The sequence below is a fragment of the Cololabis saira genome, chromosome 14 (genome assembly GCF_033807715.1).
Source record: "Cololabis saira isolate AMF1-May2022 chromosome 14, fColSai1.1, whole genome shotgun sequence".
In the NCBI taxonomy this organism is placed as follows: Eukaryota; Metazoa; Chordata; class Actinopteri; order Beloniformes; family Belonidae; genus Cololabis; species Cololabis saira.
Window position 1 is genome coordinate 39,595,848 of NC_084600.1, and position 21,419 is coordinate 39,617,266.

The window sequence follows — 21,419 nt, forward strand, 5'->3', positions numbered from 1 at the left end:
GGCCAGGAAGCCTGGGAAAGAGGCAATAATGTGGCGCCTCCTGGTAAAGAGCTGCCCATTGTTAAAGAGACTGTGAGTTCAATTCCCGCCAGAGGTCTTCAGCCCGTTGACTTTAAGTAGCACAAATCCGCTTTTAGAGTTCAACGCTAAAAATGAAAAATGAAAAGATAAATGCAAATGCAATGAAAAGATATAGTGCATTTATCTTTTCATTTTGAGTGTTGAACTCTATAAGTGGATTTAGTTCTACTTAAAGACAACTGGATGAAGAAGTCCGGCAGGAATTGAACTCACAGTCTGTTTAACAACGTGTGGCACTCTTCCATGGTGCACAACATACTTGCCTCCTTTGCAGGCTTCCTGGCCAGTTTTCAGTCCTCAGTTGAAGGACATCATTTAAAAAGTGGTCCAATTATAAGGTCTGACGCCTCCAGATACTGAGGATGGTTTGAACCAGCATGCACCACCTTTTCATTGGCGCCTTAAGGGCGTGAGCAAACACTCCATACCACCAACTAGACTCAGACAGAAGACATCTCTCATATAGCGCATTTATCTTTTCATTTTTAGCGTTGAACTCTAAAAGCGGATTTGTGCTACTTAAAGTCAACGGGCTGAAGACCTCTGGCGGGAATTGAACTCACAGTCTCTTTAGCAATGTACAGCTCTTTACCATGAGGCGCCACAATCTGGCCTCTTTCCCAGGCTTCCTGGCCAGTTTTCAATCGTCAGTAGAAGGACGTCATTTTAAAAGTGGGTCAGGTATAAGGTTTGGTCCAATAACCTCTGCATTAAAAGCCTCTTTGTTCCAAGATGAGCTACACCAGGACACAAGTTTAACTGCACTGAAAACTTATCTTTTGTCCTTTGTTTCAAGCTTTCAAAATGTTCAACATGTTAAAGAACATGTTGAAGAGGGCACTGAACCTCAACACAAGCAGGTACTCCTATTTAAATAAAAAAAACTGACTAGTTCTCACATTTAATATTTGACAGAGCATTCCTTGGCGTAATTTTCTGATAGTTTTGCATAGAATTGAACTCAGTCCTGCAACATCTCAAACACATTCTCTACCTCCTGAGCTTTACAGCAACCCATCAAACCAACTATGTGCCACAAGATTAACATGTACAGACTGAGAAAAGTAATGCGTGTAGTGGCAGGATGGAGACGCACATTTTGATGTATAACATACCTGGGTGCACGTTACGGTTCGGGCCGTATTAACTGCCGAAGGAATGGCATAAATTTCGCCAAAATTACAAGATTAATTCAAAATGGCCGACTTCCTGTTCGGTTTCGGCCATGGCGCCAAGAGACTTTTCTTTAAGTTGCGACATGATACAGGTGTGTACCGATTTTCGTGCATGTACGTCAACCGTATTGTGGGGCTTGAGGCGCAAAGTTTTCTAGGGGGCGCTGTTGAGCCATTAGGCCACGCCCATTAATGCAAACCATTAAATATATTTTTCGCCAGGCCTGACTTGCGTGCAAAATTTGGTGACTTTTGGGGGACGTTTAGGGGGGCAAAAAGGCCCTCATTTCGTCAGAAGAAAGAATAAAGAAAGAATAATTCCTACAGATACAATAGAGCCTTCGCACTGTAAGTGCTCAGTATGGGCAGAAATATGTGCCACTAGAAACTGAATTTGAATCATTTATATTTGAATTTGAATTGCTCAACTTGAATAATTTCATCAAAAAACTGAATCTGAATCACATAAGCTGAAACCCCCTCCAACCTGAAACCTGAAAAAGCTGAAAAAGGATTTTAGCCCGGTCCTCTGCGTCCAACTCCCGCCGTCCTTTACCCTCTTCTTTATGTCTATTGGGCTTCATTGTTTTATCCAGTGCTTCAGCATCATCGTACATCTCATCCAATGACTTGGAGAGATGGGAGCAGATACCGAAAAATTGGATCCACACGGCGACCTTCTCAGGGTTGGTGGAGATGCCCTTCATGCCTTCTACTCCCTTCCCTTGCTTGATGCATGTCTGCTCCCCAAACATATCACCACTCACTGCAGCAGCACCATCTGAGTGGCGGCACACATGGCTTCCGGCGAGGAGGTCATCCTTGGCAGTAGCAGGAAGGTGCTGCATGTCACGCAGATGCCATGTGATCCATCTTGAGTAGTGATGATGACCGGCAGCAAAGAAATAGGGCAGCATCTCTTCAAGGCACTGTTGTTGCAGCAGCGAGTCACCCTCTCTTTCTGCTCGCCAGAACCTGTGAGCTATTAGGGTTGGGGTGATGAAGCAATCCACCCATAGCCGGCCTGTGGGGTGCTCTCTCGCTTTCTCCAGGAATGCCGTTATCTGCTTGTGAGTCTTCTCCCCCTCCTCCAAGAAGTCATGAAGAAGAGCAGACACAACCATACGGAAGGCTCGCATAGCCTTGGGCCAGGCCTTCCCATTGAAGATGGATGTCAGGCCTCCAAATGATGCACCTACTAGCTCCTCCACACCGGTTGAATTCATCAGTTCTCCAATTGAGCCGATGAAGGACATAAGAGTGTGCATCATCCCAGGTCTGAGCACCACTGATGACCATCGCTGTGGATCACTCCACTTGATCAGGCATGCGATCATGTACAGCTGCATGCCAAATGTTATATGACTGTGGCTCATGCCAAGGCGCCTGAGTGATGTGTCTAAGTAGGCGATGGTACTGAGCACTGTATCAGGGTGGGCAGGGGGCAAGTCAAGCAGTGGTCCAAAGACACTGATCGTCTTCAGCTTAGAATCACTGTCATCACCATCGCGATCTTGCACAACATTGTAGGCTGACCAGTCCAGGGGAAGAGGGGAAGAGTGGAGCTGACAGAGCCAAGCAGCGTCCTTCTTCTGTGCTCTTGAAACATTCTGTTTGATGGCATCTTGGATAGCATCAGTTATTGGGACTTCCTTTAGAGCTGGTGGAGTCATCTTCTTGGGGCCTGTATAATGTTCAATGACAAAACTGCTCCCTTCTGCTAGACAAAGTTTCCCAGCTTCGAGCTTCGTCAGACGGGGTAATTTTAGTGACATGACTCCACCACCAGGAGCTCCTCCAGTGAACAGAATACCTGCTGGATTCTGCACCAACTGAGTGGCCATGGCATGAGTGGTGCGGCGATCATTGGGTGTGAAGACGACAAGGTCAAAATTATCACCCCAACTGTGGATAGGGCCGATGCGTTTCTCTAGGCCAACTGCGCGCAGGTACATATCTGGGTCCTCAGAAGCATATTTGGCAGCTGACTTCCGGAACCGTAGGACTTCATCATAGGTAGTGACAATGCCATGCTCATTTAGGTTCTGAACCAGTTCTGAGCTACCATGCTTATGGTGGAGTTTCACAGCAAGCCCCAGAGTTGTCCGATTCTTGAGACTGGAGAGAAGCTTGAGGAGGGTTGGACTTGTGTCTTGTATGACCTTGTCATGTCGGAAGCTGCCAAGGTCATATTCACGGGGCAAGGGAATATTCCGGACCTCCGCCCGCACTCTCCTAACAAGCTTGGTGACATCATCATCATCACTAGAGGTTTCAGCTTGTTTTACTAGTTTGAGTGACTTACCAACGCACTGTCTAAAGCCAACAATAGTCAGGCACCCTTCAACCCTCAGTACAACTACAGTGTCACCATAATAATCACACAAGTTGGATAGCATCTGCTTGCTGCAGAGGTCCCCCGAATTAGCTTCATATACATCGTGTAACTCTGACACAGTCCAGGTCACCGACTTGTTTGCATTCATGTGGTCAATGACAGCCGCTAAGCAGCTATCAACTGGTTTATAACTAACACTTGCACTTGAGTCAATAGGCGCCTTCCTAAAATCATTGTAGCACTTGGTGTGATACTGGGCATCAGCTGCAGGCAGGTCCAGGACGCCATTCACCCGTAGCTCCACTACCCTAGCCCAGTCATCATGTCGCTCATCACATTTAGAGGGTTAGGGTTAGGGTTAGCTCTCTTGATTCTGAAATGTAAGTCCAATGTATTAAGCACATCAATAACCTCAAAATCGACTAAAATTCATCAAAATCGGGAGTTGAAATTGAAAGTGTTGAGTTGAAATATGGCCACTTCTGGTTGAAACAGCCATTTTGAATTCTGAAAATGTCAGAAATGGATTCAGCATCATCAATAACCCCCAAAACCACTCCAATATTGTCCAAATTGGCCAAGCATTTGCTGAAATATTGTCCATATATGTGAGTATGCTAATTGTTGCTAATTATGCTAATTATGCTAATTGCCCAACATATGCAAGTTAGCATCCGGCAGTTTCTAAATGCTGGGGACCTATACTATACATTTCTAACATAAAACTTTGGGGTACTCAACATTTCCGGGTTCACAATAGGGCTCTATAGGCCGGCAAATAGACTAATAATGTAATAACGCCTGAAAATGTAATAACACCTGAAAATGTAATAAAATTTGCACTTAACTCAATCGAAAATGTAATAACTTCACCAATAATGTAATAAAATATTCTGACTGATATTGTAATAACATTTTTACCGATAATGTAATACCTTATTATATTATTGGGAATTTATTACATTTTCAGGTGGGTCTTTTTTTTTTCCTTCCAAAACTGATAATGTAATACTTGACAAATAATGTAATATATATGTTCATTTTCAGTCCAGAGTTCTACATTTTGTGTTTTAAGAATCTAAGAATGTTATATACACTGGATTTTGAAACACCAGAATGACTATTGGGTTAAATTGCAGACTTTGAGTACCATGTAATAAATGCCCAATAATGTAATAAGGTATTACATTATGGGTACAAATGTTATTACAATGTCAGTCAGGATATTTATTGGTGAAGTTATTACATTATTGGGTTTTATTACATTTTCGATTGAGTTAAGTGCAAATTTTATTACATTTTCAGGCGTTATTACATTTTCAGGAGATTATTACATTATAGGGTGCTACAAGCCGTAAAGTGTGTGGATGTTCAGATAATATTTCATGAGTTTCAGAGATGGGTCCAAATAGTTGTCTATCTACTGAACGACCTGAGGTGAATTACGGATTCATGCAACTTTCATATCTGTGGAAGTTGCACATCTGTCTGGTGGCCCCAGGCAGAATGACCAATGACAGGCTTCCGGGCTGGCTCAGAGTGAGAGATGTATAATTAACCTCAGACGGGGCTGTTCGGCTCACTCTTTATGAGGCTGCACCGTACTCTGAGCCACGCGAGGGGGAAACTGTAATCAGGATCTTTGAAAGCAGATCGAGTCTTTGGACACTGGTCTGGCCCGCAGATGATTGTTGCTCCGAGCTATTAGCTGATTATGTCACTGTGCACACTTTACTTTAATGGCTGGAGTTCTAGTATTGGAAATACAGCGCAATTGGGAAAAGTTAATGTTGAACGGAGCAGACATCAGTATTTCCAACCAAATTCAAGTAAATCTGAGGTCAACTGACACCTACAGAGGACGCAAGTCTTTTTCTGCAACTTGAACAGCAGCATACGTGTACTTGATGTCACAGGTCAATTTAATCAATTCAATCTACAGTTTAACTGGTTACTAAAAAACACGCTGAAGATGGAACATATATTACCATCGCTTGAGTTTTTTAAATTATTATGTCAATGTTTGGTGTCCACTCTAAGGAGCTTGCGGCTGCTTTTAAGAAATGAGACTCTCTAGCGCCACCCTTCACCACGACGGCCGTTGGGGGTACTGCAGCCAACAGTGAAGCCGGCACGGGAGAACGGGGAGAACGTGCATGCAGCGTCATGTGACGTCACATCCGCAGCCCAGCGCGGGAAAATTGGGACCGAATTGCAGCACATTTTGCAAATAAAAAAAACAGCCTCAAGCTCCTTTAACAAAATCAATTGAAACCAGAGTTAACAATTTGCATTTACCGGTTAGTTTCTACAAGTAGCAGCTGTTAATATCTGACTGCATCTCTCCTCCAGTATCTGATTTCCAACTGGTTGCAACATCTCATCTGCATCCACCTCAGGAAGTAATCATTCGCCATAACAATAAAAAAAAAAAAGCCTCCCAGATGAAACAGCTTTTTTTTCCCTGCTAGAAGTTTACAAATCAAGCTTTAAGATAAATCAGAGACGTTCAATAAACGAGACAGCCCACTACGGTTCGGTTTCCTGTATCTGTGTCACGTGGGTTCCCCCACTGCCCCGCCCCTTTAGGAGACTAACAGCAGGTCCTGAGTCTATTGAGTCCTATGGGAAAAGTGAACGTGATCACAGATTATTACCAATTCCTTCTCCCCATAGTAACCTAAGTAAATATGGGACCCATTTTTCAAAAGCCACAAACCTTCTGAACATTCTGACACCAAAATGGCAATTTTCAGACCGACAGATTAGGAGAAAATGAACTTTGTTTGAGACCTGTCTCTGTCTGAGCAACACACTCTCGTGAGATTTGGCTCTCATTGTTTTCCCATCGGTTTAAAACTAAAATAAAACTTGCTTCTTTGCTTAATAATACTGTTATTTTTATTATTTACGGTAAGTCTTTTTGGAAGAAAGTTGTACTGTATCTAGTGTTGTATGTTCCAAAACGATGTGGGGAGAGGGGCGGCCACGCCCACTTAGGAGACAGGAAGTGGATACAATTTCATACCATTGGCAGTAACGGTAATGCGCTATCTTCTGTATAGAGGATCTTTGGATAAATCAGTTTGAAATGATGTCACACTGGGCTCTGGTTTAGGGTTCACAATGGTTCTTTAATTTAAAAAAAACAACAAAGATCCTCCACATGAGAAGTTTCTTAATGATGTGAGCGTACGGTTCTCTCTGCTCCAGGGTTGGAAAAGTCAAGTCCATTGAGTTTTGTCTGCGATGCGATGGAGGGGGTTGTGTCTCCGTTGCTGCTGGTCCGGGACTGGATCACATCCTGTGGACCGGGTTGATGCCCAGGATGTCGAAGCCTTTGGCCATGACGGCGGCGGTGGCTTCGCAGAGCAGCATCCTCCACATGTTGATCTTCACCACGGCACCTGGAGACGGAGAGACGAGAACAAAGTTCCAGGATCACACACACGATTAAACAGAATTTTACACAGTATTTACAAAAACGGATATTTCCCCCTCTATGTTTTGAAAAATACCATCATTTACAGGAACATAAAATATACGCTGTTAACCCTTGTGTTGGGTCTTTGGGTCAAAATTACCCAATTCTTCTATCCTTCTTTCCTCCTGATCTCTCCTTCCTTCTTCCTTTCCTCTCTTCCTTCCTACCTCCCTTTCATCATTCGTTCCTTTATTACCTTCTTTCCTCCCTTCCTTCCTTCTTCCCTCCTTTCTTTCCTTTTCTCCATTCTTTCCTTCCTTTCTCCCTTCCTTCTATCCTTTCTCCCTTCCTTACTCCCTTCCCTACTAATTTCCTCCTTTCTCCCTTCCTTCCTTCTTCCCTCCTTTCTTTCTTTCCTGTTCTCCATTCTTTCCTTCCTTCTATCTTTTCTCCCTTCTTTCCTCCCTTTCCTACTTCCTTCCTCCTTTCTCCCTCCCTTCCTCCTTTTCTCCTTTCTCCCTTCCTTCCTTCCTTCTTCCCTCCCTTCTTTCTTTCCTTCTTACCTCCCTTCTTTCTTTCCTTTTCTCCATTCTTTCCTTCCTTTTCTCCCTTCCTTACTTCCTTCCATCTTTTCTCCTTTCCATCTTTTCTCCCTTCCTTACTCCCTTTCCTACTTCCTTCCTTCTTTTCTCCTTTCTTCCTTACTTCCTTCTTTCCTTCCATCCATTTTTTCTCCCTTCCTTTCTTCCTTCTTTTCTCCCTTCCATCTTTTCTCCCTTCCTTCATTCCTTCTTTTCTCCCTTCCCCCTCCCTTGACCCAAAGACAGCACAAGGGTTAAGGTGCTATGAGCAGCCAAACCTGCAGGGGGCAGTGTAACGAGAAGATAAAGTCATGCTAGCCAATCAGAATCCTGGAAAAAAACATCAACAAATGACACGAGTAACTTCCAGTTACTTCCAAGATGAACGAGAGTCTTTCGTTTGGAGTGACAGAGAAGTGGAGTTACTTTTAAGTGTGACTTTAGAATATAAAACAGGTAAAATACAAGAAAATATGGCCAAACAAATTGTAAACACAGGTCGCACTCATGATGCTGGTGACGTTTCTGTGGCATAATGTGACGTTCTGAATGTCTAAATGTCAGTTTCCCTCCGTTTACAAGCAAACGTGAAGACGGAGTTTTGAAAAATCTCCACTTTGGCCGGAGTTTTCAGAAATGATGGTTTTTGGTGAATTTGAGCTTCGTTTTCGTGTAAACGAACGGCCAAAACGCATGAAAACGCCACCGTTTTTGCTACGTGTAAACGGGCCTGAGTAACCAGGTAGAAGACGCATATCATATTCATCCATCCTCCTAAAAGTATTTCTCTTGGATTGGACGACCTTTTGATTCTTTTTTTTTTAAGTTCAAACCATTCAACACGTGCAAGAAGTTTTACTTGACCAACTTTATCTGAAAATATAAACAAATCTAGAATCGGCGGCTTCACCTCCCTCGAACAAGTTGTTACAGACATATTTACAACCGCGCTACATCAGCTTCCCTGTTAAATCATACTTTATTAGTTTGGGAGGCGAGAACACCAACTGCTGCAGTTTTACAAGAGGAATCTGTGTCCAAGACTTCAGCTGCTCAACGATCCGCAGCTGTCGTCTGATTCTCCGTCTCGTGATGCCTCATGAGGACGCAGGGACGCAGGGACGCAAGGACGAGGGCTGGGGATCGATTCAAATGTCAAGAATCGATTCGATTCCGATTCTTAAGATTCAGAATCGATTATCACACTTTGATTCGATCTTGATTTGGGTTACTGTTAATAAAACCGTTTTTTCAGCTGTTGCATGAATTATATGACTGTCTAGTTCTGCAACATATTACTACTAGTATTCAGTGGCGTCAATTCAGTCAAAGCTAAGGTATGGCAAGGTTAGGAGTCACAGAACTTAACTAGAGTATCAATCAACACGTCCAGCAAATACTCATCACAGAAGTCTATGTAGCTTATCTGTGTGGTCAAGAACATTGGAACTTTTTTAAATGCAGTCTCACTCACTGCAAAAACTCAAAATCTTACCAGGAATATTTGTCTTATTTCTAGTTAAAATGTCTGATTTTTAGACAAAAAATCTCATTACACTTAAAACAAGAGTCATCACTAGAAAAATACCTTATTTGACCATTTTCACCTGTTTCAAGTAAATTTTCACTTGAAATAAGTAGAAAAATCTGCCACTGGGACAAGATTTATCTTCTCATTACAAGCAAAAAAATCTTGTTCCACTGGCAGATTTTTCTACTTATTTTAAGTGAAAATCTACTTGAAACAGGTGAAAATGGTTGTTTTTGAGTCTTGTCTTAAATGTAAGGAGATTTTTTTTGACTAAAAATGATAAATTTTAACTAGAAATAAGACAAATATTCTTGAGATTTTGAGTTTTTTAATGAGAATTTTTTTTTTTTTTTTTTTTTTTTTTAAATCGATCTTTAGACATATGAATCGATTTTTAGGAATTCATATGAGAATCAATTTAAAATCGGAGAATCAATCTTTTCAACACAGGCCTAGCAGGGACGCAGGCGTCCCTTCATCAGGTTATCTCCACGCCAACCGGCCCGCGCCTGCATCGGCCCTCCATTCTTTCACCCAAATGTGGACGTGTACGAGGACAATCTGATCTGCTCATTTGAGATGAAGTCATGTCTGAAAACTGAGCCGCGTTTCCATAAAGAGTTGATTTTCACGGCTTCCGAGTTCCTGTCTGGATGTAGCAGCATTTCTGCAGCTCCTCCGGAGTCGGTGTGGATACACGGCAGTGATCACCGTCTGGACTCTGGTCCCCAGTGGAAAGTCTCATCCATCCCTCACCTGTCAAAAACCACTCCGCTGACTGTTTCATTTTCCATAACTGCGTTACATGACGGCACCGAAACCATCGAATCCTCCATTTTGCTGCATTTTTCAAATACAACAGAATAGATCTGTGAGGTGAACTCGTGTCTGTTAAAGACAAACTTAATTAAAGCTGCAAGCAGCGTTGAACGGGCCCTCACGCGTGCAATTTTCACTAATAAAGGTCAAGGACTCAGAACCGAGTCCGATGACACCACCCACGAGTCTTTATATCAAACCGTTCAAAAGTTATGGCAGAAAGTAGGAACTATCAAATATGGACCAATCAGATGAAGGGTGGGCGCGCCTTTTGGCGTCTAGCGTCGCCACGGTAAACCTTTTGACTGAGAAAAGTAATGCGCATCGTCGCAGGATGGAGACGCACATTTTGATGTATAACACACCTGGGTGCACGTTACGGTTCGGGCCATATTAACGGCCGAAGAAATGGCATAAATTGCGCCAAAATTACACGATTAATTCAAAATGGCCGACATCCTGTTCGGTTTCGGCCATGGCTCCAAGAGACTTTTCTTTAAGTTGCGACATGATACAGGTGTGTACCGATTTTCGTGCATTTACGTCAAACCGTATTCTGGGGCTTGAGGCACAAAAGTTTTCTAGGGGGCGCTGTTGACAAACCGAATCTCCCTACGGGGACAATAAAGGTTTTCATTCATTCATTCATTCATTCATTGGGCCATTAGGCCACGCCCATTAATGCAAACCATTAAATATCACATTTTTTCGCCAGGCCTGGCTTGGTGAAAAATTTGGTGACTTTTGGGGCACGTTTAAGGGGAAAAAAGGCCCTCCTTTCGTTGGAAGAAAAATAAAAATGAGAACTCCTACAGATACAGTCAGTGTTCGGGCCCTAACGACAAGATGGAAATCAATGAGGTGGAAAAGAACCTCAAACAAGGTCTTTACAAAGCAAGTCAGATATTTGGAGAAACTATATTAGTGTCTGTGGAGCATCTTGGAAGAGACGAGGGATTGGAACCAGCAGTCGGTCAGCAACAGTCTCTCCCTCCACAGTAATGTAATGGCCAAGTGATTCATTTGTGTAATTAATTTGTTTCATTCGTTAACTTTGTTTATTTTGTGTTATTTGAGCCACTCACAGCTACTCTAGTTGCTATAACCTCAATCACATAATTGATGCGTGTGTGAAAGGCAAAAAAGCTTGTGCGATGAGGAAAATTATGGATTTGCATCCAACTTTCAGTCAGGTGCCTATGAACTGTCAAATATCCATCAAACTCCTCAATGATCATGTTAACATTAAATCAGATAGATTTATCTGGGACATTTCTCTTGTGCAGGGGTCGGCAACCCAAAATGTTGAAAGAGCCATATTGGACCAAAAACGCAAAAAACAAATATAACTGGAGCCGCAAAAAATGAAGTCTTGTATAAGCCTTAGAATGAAGGAAAATGGCGAAATGTCGAGAAAATTCGAAATGTCGAGAAAAAAGTCGAAATGTTGAGAAAAAAGTCGAAATGTTGAGATTATTGTTGAAGTACAATTTCGACAAAAAAGTCGAAATGTCAAGAAAAAAGTTGAAATGTGGAGATTAAAAAAGGAAAAAGATTAAAAGAAAAAAAAAAGGGAAAAAAGAAAAAAACTAAGAAAAAGAAAAAAGAGAAAAAAAGGGAAAAAAGAAGAAAAAACTAAGAAAAAGAAAAAAGAGAAAAAAAAATATGAAGTCTTGTATAAGCCTTAGAATGAAGGAAAATGACAAAATGTCGAGAAAAAAGTCGAAATGTTGAGAAAAGTCGAAATGTCGAGAAAAAAGTCGAAATGTTGAGAAAAAAGTCGAAATGTCGAGAAAAGGTCAAAATTTCGAGAAAAAAGTGGAAATGTCAAGAAAAAAGTGGAAATGTCAAGAAAAAAGTGGAAATGTCGAGATTAAAAAAGGAAAAAGATTAAAAGAAAAAAAGGGAAAAAATAAGAAAAAAACTAAGAAAAAGAAGAAAAAAGAGAAAAAAAGGGAAAAAAGAAGAAAAAACTAAGAAAAAGAAAAAAGAGAAAAAAAAATATGAAGTCTTGTATAAGCCTTAGAATGAAGGAAAATGACAAAATGTCGAGAAAAAAGTCGAAATGTTGAGAAAAGTCGAAATGTCGAGAAAAAAGTCGAAATGTTGAGAAAAAAGTGGAAATGTCGAGATTAAAAAAGGAAAAAGATTAAAAGAGAAAAAAAGGGAAAAAATAAGAAAAAACTAAGAAAAAGAAGAAAAAAGAAAAAAAGGGAAAAAAGAAGAAAAAAACGAAGAAAAAGAAAAAAGGTCAAATATTTTTGAAAAAAGCTCCAGGGAGCCAATAGGGCGGCGCTAAAGAGCCGCATGGGGCTCTAGAGCTGCGGGTTGACGACCCCTGCTCTTGCGGGACACAAAATCGATGCATCTCTATTATTGTGCGGGCATAAACTCAGAGTTTTGCGGGACCGGTGGGAGTGTAACACACACGGGATGAAGAAAACGGTCCCGCGCAGGGCTCTGCTCAGGAGCCACTAGCAAGAGTTGTCCGCACTTGAAGCATCTTTTTCCCCCCCAGTATTTCACATATAAGGAGCCAAAAACCTGATTTCTTTTTGTTCGGCTTCAGACAAAAAAAAAAAACAAAAAAAGCACAAAACCTCAAATAAATCACAGCCGAAATGTGACGTGAGATAACCTGATGGAAAATACGTGACCTAACTGTAAAAGATAACCTAAAAGCAAAAGCTAATATGAAATGGACGGCAAAGTGGAATAAAACTAATTGCAGATGGGAATCAGAGGAGAAAAGTCTGATGCTGACAGAACGTAAAAGGTTGTGGGGGGACGTCTACATCCACATCAGCATCCATGACCCCCCCGTCCCACCAGAACAATGCGGCCTGATGATGCAGAAATGAGTAAATCAGTAATGAGCAGCAGAGGGAGCGTTTAACAGCCCGGCCGTTAAAAGTGCTGCAACTTTGATGGTCACGCTTGTTTAGAATTTACACAAAAAAGCTGATGCATCCAAATGTTGGGCAGCATGACGCAACGAGACGCGCTGGAGAGAAACTTCAGACGCTGCAGGATCCTCTTCTCCTGCAGAGAAGGTCATAAGAAATAAACCAACAACAGCAGTTATGGCGAGACTTCAGAGCCGTTCTTCCCGTCAGCGACTGGAGGGAGACGGAGAACAAACGAGAGGAAAACTAGACTCTGATCTGATGAGTTGGAGTCAGAGACGTCCTGTTGCAGCTCCGTGTTTTTATGATTAAGGGCCAATCCCAATACACCCCCTACGTTCTACCACTAGCCCTAAAAATGAGTAGGGCTCTTGTAATGTTCCCTAGGGATTGGGACACCACTTGCTACGTCACTGCGTTTTTTACGTTCGGGTACGTAAGCGACTGCGTAGTTACGTTTGCACAAACGTCACACCATATCAGGAAGCCCAGAGATAAAAGCTGTTTTAATTTCTGCTGTAGCGCTGTTAATATGCCACTTTATTAAGTTTTAATATTTTTTCAGGCGTAAAAGTAACCGTTAAGATCCCCAACCTGGGCTCAGTTTATCCAAATAACGCCTGTTAAGAAATTTGCTCCGAAGTTTTCAGGGATGAGACCTCCGGAGCTGATTTATGGTTCCTTGTTAAATCGACGCAGAGCCTACGGCGTACGGCGCGCGTCGCTGCGTAACCTACGGCGTAGGCTCTGCGTTGGTGTAACGCAGAACCATAAATCAGCCTTTATTCTGGCGAGATCTGAAGATACAACGGGCAAGCGAGTGGGCAGGGCTAAATACGTTTTTTAACTTCTCCCTGCTCCATTTCGAGCATGCAGAAAAGGAAAAAAAAAAAAGCCAGTGAGGCATGTTTTTGTTTATGATTGTTATGATTTGTATTATACTGTATTTATCATGATTATTATTTAACTATTGTTCTTTGGTTTAAATGTATTTATTTATTTATATATATATATATATATATATATATATATATATATATATATATATATATATATATATATATATATATATATATATATTTTTTTTTTAGCATGTTCGAAATAAAGTTTTCATTCATTCATTCATTCATTCATTCATTCATTCATTCATTATGTACATTCACTGAGTGAATATTATGAAAGTAAAATATATATTTCTCGCTAGAAATGTAATCAAAATCCATTTTTATGCAGAAACTAATTCAAAATATTGATTTTATTCACTAAAAAGTAAGAAATGTCCACCATGTTTTTTTTTTAATTCAGTCTGCAAATGACGACGTAAAGCATTCTGGGAAAATTTTTCTAGCCCTCGGTCGCAAAGTCAGCATCTGAAATCCCTCGCTTTTAAGGGCTAGATTCATACTCCCTGCTCTTCGTTATGTTCACTCCCCCTAGATGAAAATAGGAATTGGGACACCACTACCCTCACGGGAACGCGCAAAATGTAGGGGTAGGGATGAAAATTAGGGGTAGTGGGGGGATTGGGACTGGGCCTAAGAGGAGGAGAGGATGGTAGATGATGCGTCTCGCCATCCTGGTTTGAGCCTCAACAGACCAGACCACGGGAGATGAAGAAAAGATGCACTTATTTCTCCGGCAGCAAGAAGATGAGGCTGTAGTCGAAAACATCATCATCACACACTTTCCAGTAATGAAATATGACATAAAAGTTGCAGTGACGGCATCAACCGAGAATAAAACACCTGAGGTCAGAACACCTGAGGTTTCCCATCAACCCCCATCCAGAGCTAAACACTGGTTTCTTTTTGCACGTTTGACCTTCCAGTCCTGTAAAAACCTACTCTGAAAACAAAAATTGCTCCAATCCACGTAACCACGGTGACTTCCTCCTAATGATGTGCAGATTACACGAAACTGTCGGTGTTTGATTCTTCTGAGATCCATTCTTGTCCTACTAGTGTTGTTTCTGTCAGCCTGTTTCAATTTTAGTTCTAGTCTAGTCTTTGGGTCAAGCTATCATTTTAGTTTTTATTAGTTTTAGTCACGTTCATTCTTGAGTTTACAACATATTTATTTTTCCGCACTTCTCCCCATCTTTTTCTACAACGCATTCGGTTTTCTTTTCCACGTCTATGTAGCAAAAGTGTATCCAGAGATCATCTAACCCTAACCCAGAGAAGATCCCCGCGTGGCCGGCCATCGGTCTCTTTTTCTCTGTAACTTAGTTTTTAAATGGACGTGAACTAGAGCTCTGCGTTAACGGCATCAGCCTCTAACTCTGCAGCTGCATCTTCTGGATCTGATTCCTGCTGCAGCGACTGGGATTGAGGACTAACGTCACCCAGCAGAACTAAACCAGAGAAACTACTGAAAACATGGACATTAAACCAGAGAAACTACTGAAAACTTGGACATTAAACCAGAGAAACTACTGAAAACATGGACATTAAACCAGAGAAACTACTGAAAACATGGACATTAAACCAGAGAAACTACTGAAAACATGGACATTAAGGATCTTTGTTAGAACATTTCGTCTCGTTTTGGGCAACGAAAATGAAGACACATTTTAGCAGAGTCTTTATTTTCTAATCTACATTTTTAGTCTTGTTTTTTTAGTTATGCACCGATTGTTCGGTAACCGAAATTGTTCGGCCGAAAATGGCAAAAAAAACACTTTCGGTGTTCGGTGGAATAAGTGGGAAAAAAACTGAACAATTAATAACGGCGTTGTAATATAAGGAAATAGACTGGCCGCTCCGTCCCGTAACTGTTGCGCACTGTTAGCACAAACATAAATCGTTGGCCAACCAAAAAGTAACCACAAAAGAATTTTACCTAACATTCACCAGGAGGTGGAACCAAAACAACATAATGCTGGGAAATTAAAAAATTTTCAGTTTTTTATGTTCAATAAATATTTTCTACCTTGTAATTTTGTAAAAGATTTTTTTCTTTTAAAAGCATGCCTAAATCAAATGTATTTGATTTATGCAATGGTGAAAAAATTGGCAAAATAAATGAAAAACTGCGAAGAACCATGTTTGGTATTGTTCGGTATTCGGCCAAGTGTTTATTATTATTTTCGGTTTTGGTCACAAATTATCATTTCGGTGCATCACTAGTTTTTATTTGTCTATGATATTGCATTATATATTTAATTATCGTCACATGACCAGCATTTTCGTTACGTCTCGTTTTCCTCAAGTGATAAAGGTTCGTTGACGACGATATTGAGTCATAATTTCCGTCCTACTGCACTAGAGATCTATTGGGTTCAGGGGGGACTTTAACAGCGGCTCACCCGTCTGCCGGTCCTTCTCCACGCAGTAGCAGCTGTCGTAGAACTCGGTGAAGGTGGTGGCGAGCTCGTACAGGTAGTCGCACAGCGTGTGGAGCAGCAGGTCGTCCAGGATCTTCTGCAGGATTTCCGGGAAGCGCAGGATGCATTTCCCCAGCTTCCACTCCTTGTCGTGGTCCAGGACGACCTCTGTGGTCTCGGCGGCTTTTCTCAACGCAGTCTCGTCGATGTTGGCCAGGCGGGCGATGGACCTGGAGAGAGTCAACGGAAACACTCTGTTAGTATCGCTATTAGAATAATCAGGATTGAGCAGAACTTTCTGTTAAAAAGACACTGAAACGGCAACGCGATGAGTCTGAGTAGAAAACAAAACAATGAAGCAGCACCCGTGTTGGAGCAGAACATGGATCAACATTCAGAACTAGGGCTGCAACGATTCGTTGTCGACAAAAAACGATAATCAAAATTGTCGACGATGAATGAATGAATGAATGAATGAATGAATGAATGAATCCTGAACAGCAGCTGCGCGTAACAAAACATCAAAAGTTTGGGAGCATTTTAGCCCCGACACGGCGAATAAAAAGATGACTTGCAAGGTTTGCAAAGCAGAGCTTGCTTTTCACGGGAGCACGTTGGTAATGCACGAGTATTTAAATAGCAAGCACGTCGGACAGTTGAACGAAACAGACTCGCCTTGGTAAGATATTAAGCGTATTTTGGCTTTAAAAGAGAGCTTTAACGTTATGCCTGACAAAAGTATTTTAAATTAAATGCATGCAGTCCGAAGAAGTTGAATAATATATGTATTTTTCATTGAAGTACTCATCGTTCTTGTGTTTATTATTATCATTTGCCACATAATTAAAGCAACCTCATACAAAATTTAAGAAAAAATGACTAATTATCCGATTAGTCGACTAATCGTTTCAAAAGTCGGTGACTAGTCGACTATTAAAATAGTCGTTAGTTGCAGCCCTATTCAGAACTCACCACGATCCGTGTTTCTGAGCTGAAAAGCATTATGAACCGATCAATATTCAAACTAACATCCAGCTTGTATGCTGACGCAACCTGTATCCTTAAAGGAGACATACTGCCCCATTTCTCATGTCTCCTGATGTTTTAAAGAAAAGTGACAAAACCTCCCTTTTCGCTGAGCGGTTACCGCTCGGCTCAAAGCCGATGCTTTACGGCTCCGACACTAAAATCCTCTGCAGGATGTAACTCTTCTCTCAGCCGTCTTCCCTCCGTGCCAAAAAGCAGTCGTTATTAAGCCACTTTTAAGAAAGAACAACCTAAATAGATCACTGGTGAAAAGCTGTCGGCCCAAATCAAAGCTCCCCGTTCTTAGTAAAATCATAGAGCATAGAGATCTAAGCAGCTGTATCAGCGCCTGACACTAGATGGATGTTTTCATGTCTTCCCGTCAGGTTTCCGGCCACATCACAGCTCTAGAAGAGGTTTTTAACGCTCCGATACGGATGGTGACAACGTTTCACTCTTACTGGACCTCAGTGCTGCATCCACCAGAACATCTGGATAGAGCGGCTGAAGAACTGACAGGGAAGTGTTTCTTTAACCCTTGTGTTGTCTTTGGTCAAAATGACCCAATTCTTCCATCCTTCTTTCCTCCTGCCATGCCCTCTCCTTTTTTCTCTCTTTTCCTCCTTTTTTACCCTCCTTTACTCCCTTTTCTTCCTACCTCCCTTTCGTCATTCGTTCCTTTATTACCTTCTTTGCTTTTCCTTCCTTCTTTCCTTTTTTTCTCCATTCCTTCATTCTTTCCTCCTTCCTTCCATCTTTTCTCCCTTCCTTACTCCCTTTCCTACTTCCTTCCTTCTTTCCTCCATCCTTCCTTCTTTCCTCCTTCCTTCCTTCTTTCCATCTTTTCTCCCTTCCATCTTTTCTCCTTTCCTTACTCCCTTTCCTACTTCCTTCCTTCTTTCCTCCGTCCTTCCTTCTTTCCTCCTTCCTTCCTTCTTTCCTCCCTCCTTCCTTCTTTCCTCCCTCCTTCCTTCTTTCCTCCCTCCTTCCTTCTTTCCTCCTTCCTTCCTTCTTTCCTCCCTTTCATCTTTTCTCCCTTCCTTACTCCCTTTCCTACTTCCTTTCCATCTTTCCTCCCTTCCTTACTCCCTTTCCTACTTCCTTCTTTTCTCCTTTCCTTCCATCTTTCCTCCCTTCCATCTTTTCTCCTTTCCTTACTCCCTTTCCTACTTCCTTCCTTCTTTCCTCCTTCCTTCCTTCTTTTCTCCTTTCCTTCCATCTTTTCTCCCTTCACCCTCCCTTGACCCAAAGACAGCACAAGGGTTAACCCTAACAAGTTGAGCTCAACTGAATCAAACGCAGCATCTACTGGGACCAGTATAGACACCAGTCCTCCATCTAAAGTCCCCCAGGACCAGTATATGCACCGGTCCAGCCATGACCTGGGCTGAGTCAGATCTATAAGACCTTTTCTATTCTAATTTGTCACCAACTCAATTATACAAACAAAATAATTGACAGACGGATCACCCAGAAAGGTTCGGCTTATGAATAACAACAAACTAAAATAACCCGCACTAATCTTTCTGGACGCATTTAGACAGAAATGTAACAAAATACCAGACGTTTATATCAAATGTCACAGTTATGGATTTAAATGGGTCGATGACGAATAAGGATTCGAATAAGAATAAGGTCAATTTTAAAATAATAAAAAACAGAATATCTATTGCAGTAGTTCATTAAGAATGTTGTGTACATAAATTCATATAAAAATTTTAAATTAAGTGATTTCAGAGTTTTTTGTCAAGATGAATTGGCACTAGCCTTAAAAAAGGTCATGTTATTAATTCATTATTACATTAATTAATTAATATTAATTTCCTTAACATCTTTTTTTTTTTTTTCAGTATTATACAAAAACATTTTTTTTAATGGTCGCGCCACATATTTCTTCATAAAATGGACCTCATCAGTCAAACCTTGTTTGTATATTATGATGGAAATATAAATACAAATGTGTTGCAATCTTACACACTACAAGCCATTTCACAGATCATGCCAGATAGGGCAGAAGATTGATTTAAAAACATTTAGAGTGATTTCAAAAAAGGTTTTCAAAACAAGAGCCATGGTCGGACGGTCGCACCACGTGACATTTAGACGCTTAAAAACAACAACAAAATCTCAAATAACTAGTATTTTTTGTAAAATTCAAGTGAGTCCATATGTGGGACAGGTAGTTCATATATCTGGTATTTCTTTTATCCATTTAAACCTTTTTTGAATTGAAAAAAAAATCTGTTTTTCAGAAAATATAGGCGTCACGTCATTGACCCAAATACAGTTTTAAAACCCTCTGATCATGTTTGTAAGAAGTCGATTTTAAAATCTTCACTATATTTCTGTCTTTTTTCTTTTTTTGTCTCACACTCATGAACAGAAACGGGAGCAAGTGCTCTTATTGACTTACCGACTGCAGGAACATCAAATCCTCTCAGGCAAAACTGCTCATCCCACCCCGCTTTAAAAGAAAAAAAAGGAAAAAAGAAAGATCGATCTCTTCCAGGCCGGCGCCCTGCCACCGCGGGTCTAAACCCTCCAGGAAAGCTGGGGGAAGCAGATCAACAGAGCTCTGTGTCCAGGAGACACTCACTCCAAACAAGGGATAAGGTGCGGCGGGAGATTGGACTATCAGACTAATCCCTTACACATGTGGCCTCGTGGGCCAGAGCCTGATCTGATACCGGCGATCAGAGGATGAGGTGGGAGCTTCTCCCACAGGACGGAGGGGACAAAGTTAAGGAACTTAATTCGGTTTCAAATTCAGCGGCGGTGCTCATTTCTCATAAACAGGTCACCCCTGGGCAGAGGTTGGTAGTAACGAGTTACATTTACTCCGTTACATTTACTTGAGTAAGTTTTGGGAAATGTTGTACTTTTAGGAGTAGTTTTGAATCACTATACTTTTTACTTTTACTTGAGTAGATTTGTGAAGAAGAAACTGTTCCTCTTCCTCCGCTACATTAGGCTACGTTGAGCTGTTACTTTTCTTTTATCCCTTTTATCCGCGTACGCGTCAATCTCATGACATCACTGGGTGATTCTTTGGGAAAAATGTTTGTTTTTGCATGTTTTGTCACATTTACACAGACTCAAACACACACAGAGTTTCTATGAGTTCATGTTTGTTCTAGTTCTGCCTGGTTAAAAAAGAAAAGTGCAAAGGCTTGAAATGTTGTGCTACTTGTGCTTAATTTATTTTTTCATTCTGTTATTTTATTATTTATTAAAGTACTTGGATTTAATTTAAGATTATTTTAATTTAAGCTATTTTTTATTAATTTAAATTTTATTATTTTATTGATTTAATTTGCCTGAAGATGATTATTTTGTACTTTTGTCTGTTTGGTTGTGTTAAAAAAATAAATCAGACGTTACTCAACAGTTACTCAGTACTTGAGTAGTTTTTTCACTCATTTTATTCTGAAGTAACAGTACTTTTACTTGAGTACAGTTTTTGGCTCCTCTACCCAGCTCTGCCCCTGGGGTGGGAGAGGAGCTGCCACCGAGTTTATTGTTTTATTCTACGACCCCCCCAGGTTGAGCTGAGCAGAGCGAGTCCTCTCCACCAGGGAAAGCCAGGACTGCTGGAGAAGCTGCGCCGCTCGGCTGCCACGGGGAGAGAAGCCAGAGAGAGACGGGCACATCCCAGCATGCCAAGCTAAGCACCCCCCTCCATCGGTCAGGACTAGTCGTTTATTTTCACATCTGTCTGGCCTAAAATCCACCTTCGCTTCCCAACTCACATCATCTCCATCGCCCAGGGACGCTGGTCTGAACTCATCTCCACATCAGCTTGCAGCGAGGCCTCGCGCCTTTTAGATCTTAAAGAGATTCTTCTTGTTGGAGATTTTAACTGGGACTGGCTGTGTCCCGTGTCAGACAATTTGAGAACAACTTTTCTTTTAGCACAACTGATCAACAAATCCAACTTGTGAAGAAATATTCTATTCTGGACAAATGTCCTTCATAAATACTCTGATTATTTTTGCAAATAACACAAGTGACCACTGTCCCACTGCTACAGTCAGAAGAGCTGAGCTCCTTAGATCAAGGCCTAGACTTTGGCCCAATCCCAATACTCCCCCTACTTTTCTTCACTTGACCATATTTTCTTCACTACCCCTAAAAAAGAAGGGACAGATTTTAGGGTACTTGAAATCTTCCCAGGGGCCTGTCCCAATACTCCCACTCCCCCTCGTTTTCATCC

At 41.3% G+C, this 21,419-nt stretch overlaps 1 protein-coding gene across 1 annotated transcript in view; it reads right to left on the minus strand.

The window, feature by feature from the left end:
• Window positions 1–6,707: 6,707 nt before the first annotated feature.
• rars1 (arginyl-tRNA synthetase 1) overlaps window positions 6,708–21,419 on the minus strand; it is a 60,353-nt gene continuing 45,641 nt past the window's right edge. Inside the window, exons 13-14 of the mRNA XM_061739272.1 lie at window positions 16,163–16,410; window positions 6,708–7,001 (exon numbers count right to left, since the gene is read on the minus strand). Coding sequence (XP_061595256.1) covers window positions 6,892–7,001; window positions 16,163–16,410 — 358 coding nt within the window. The 3' untranslated portion in view covers window positions 6,708–6,891. The remainder of the gene's footprint in view (window positions 7,002–16,162; window positions 16,411–21,419) is intronic.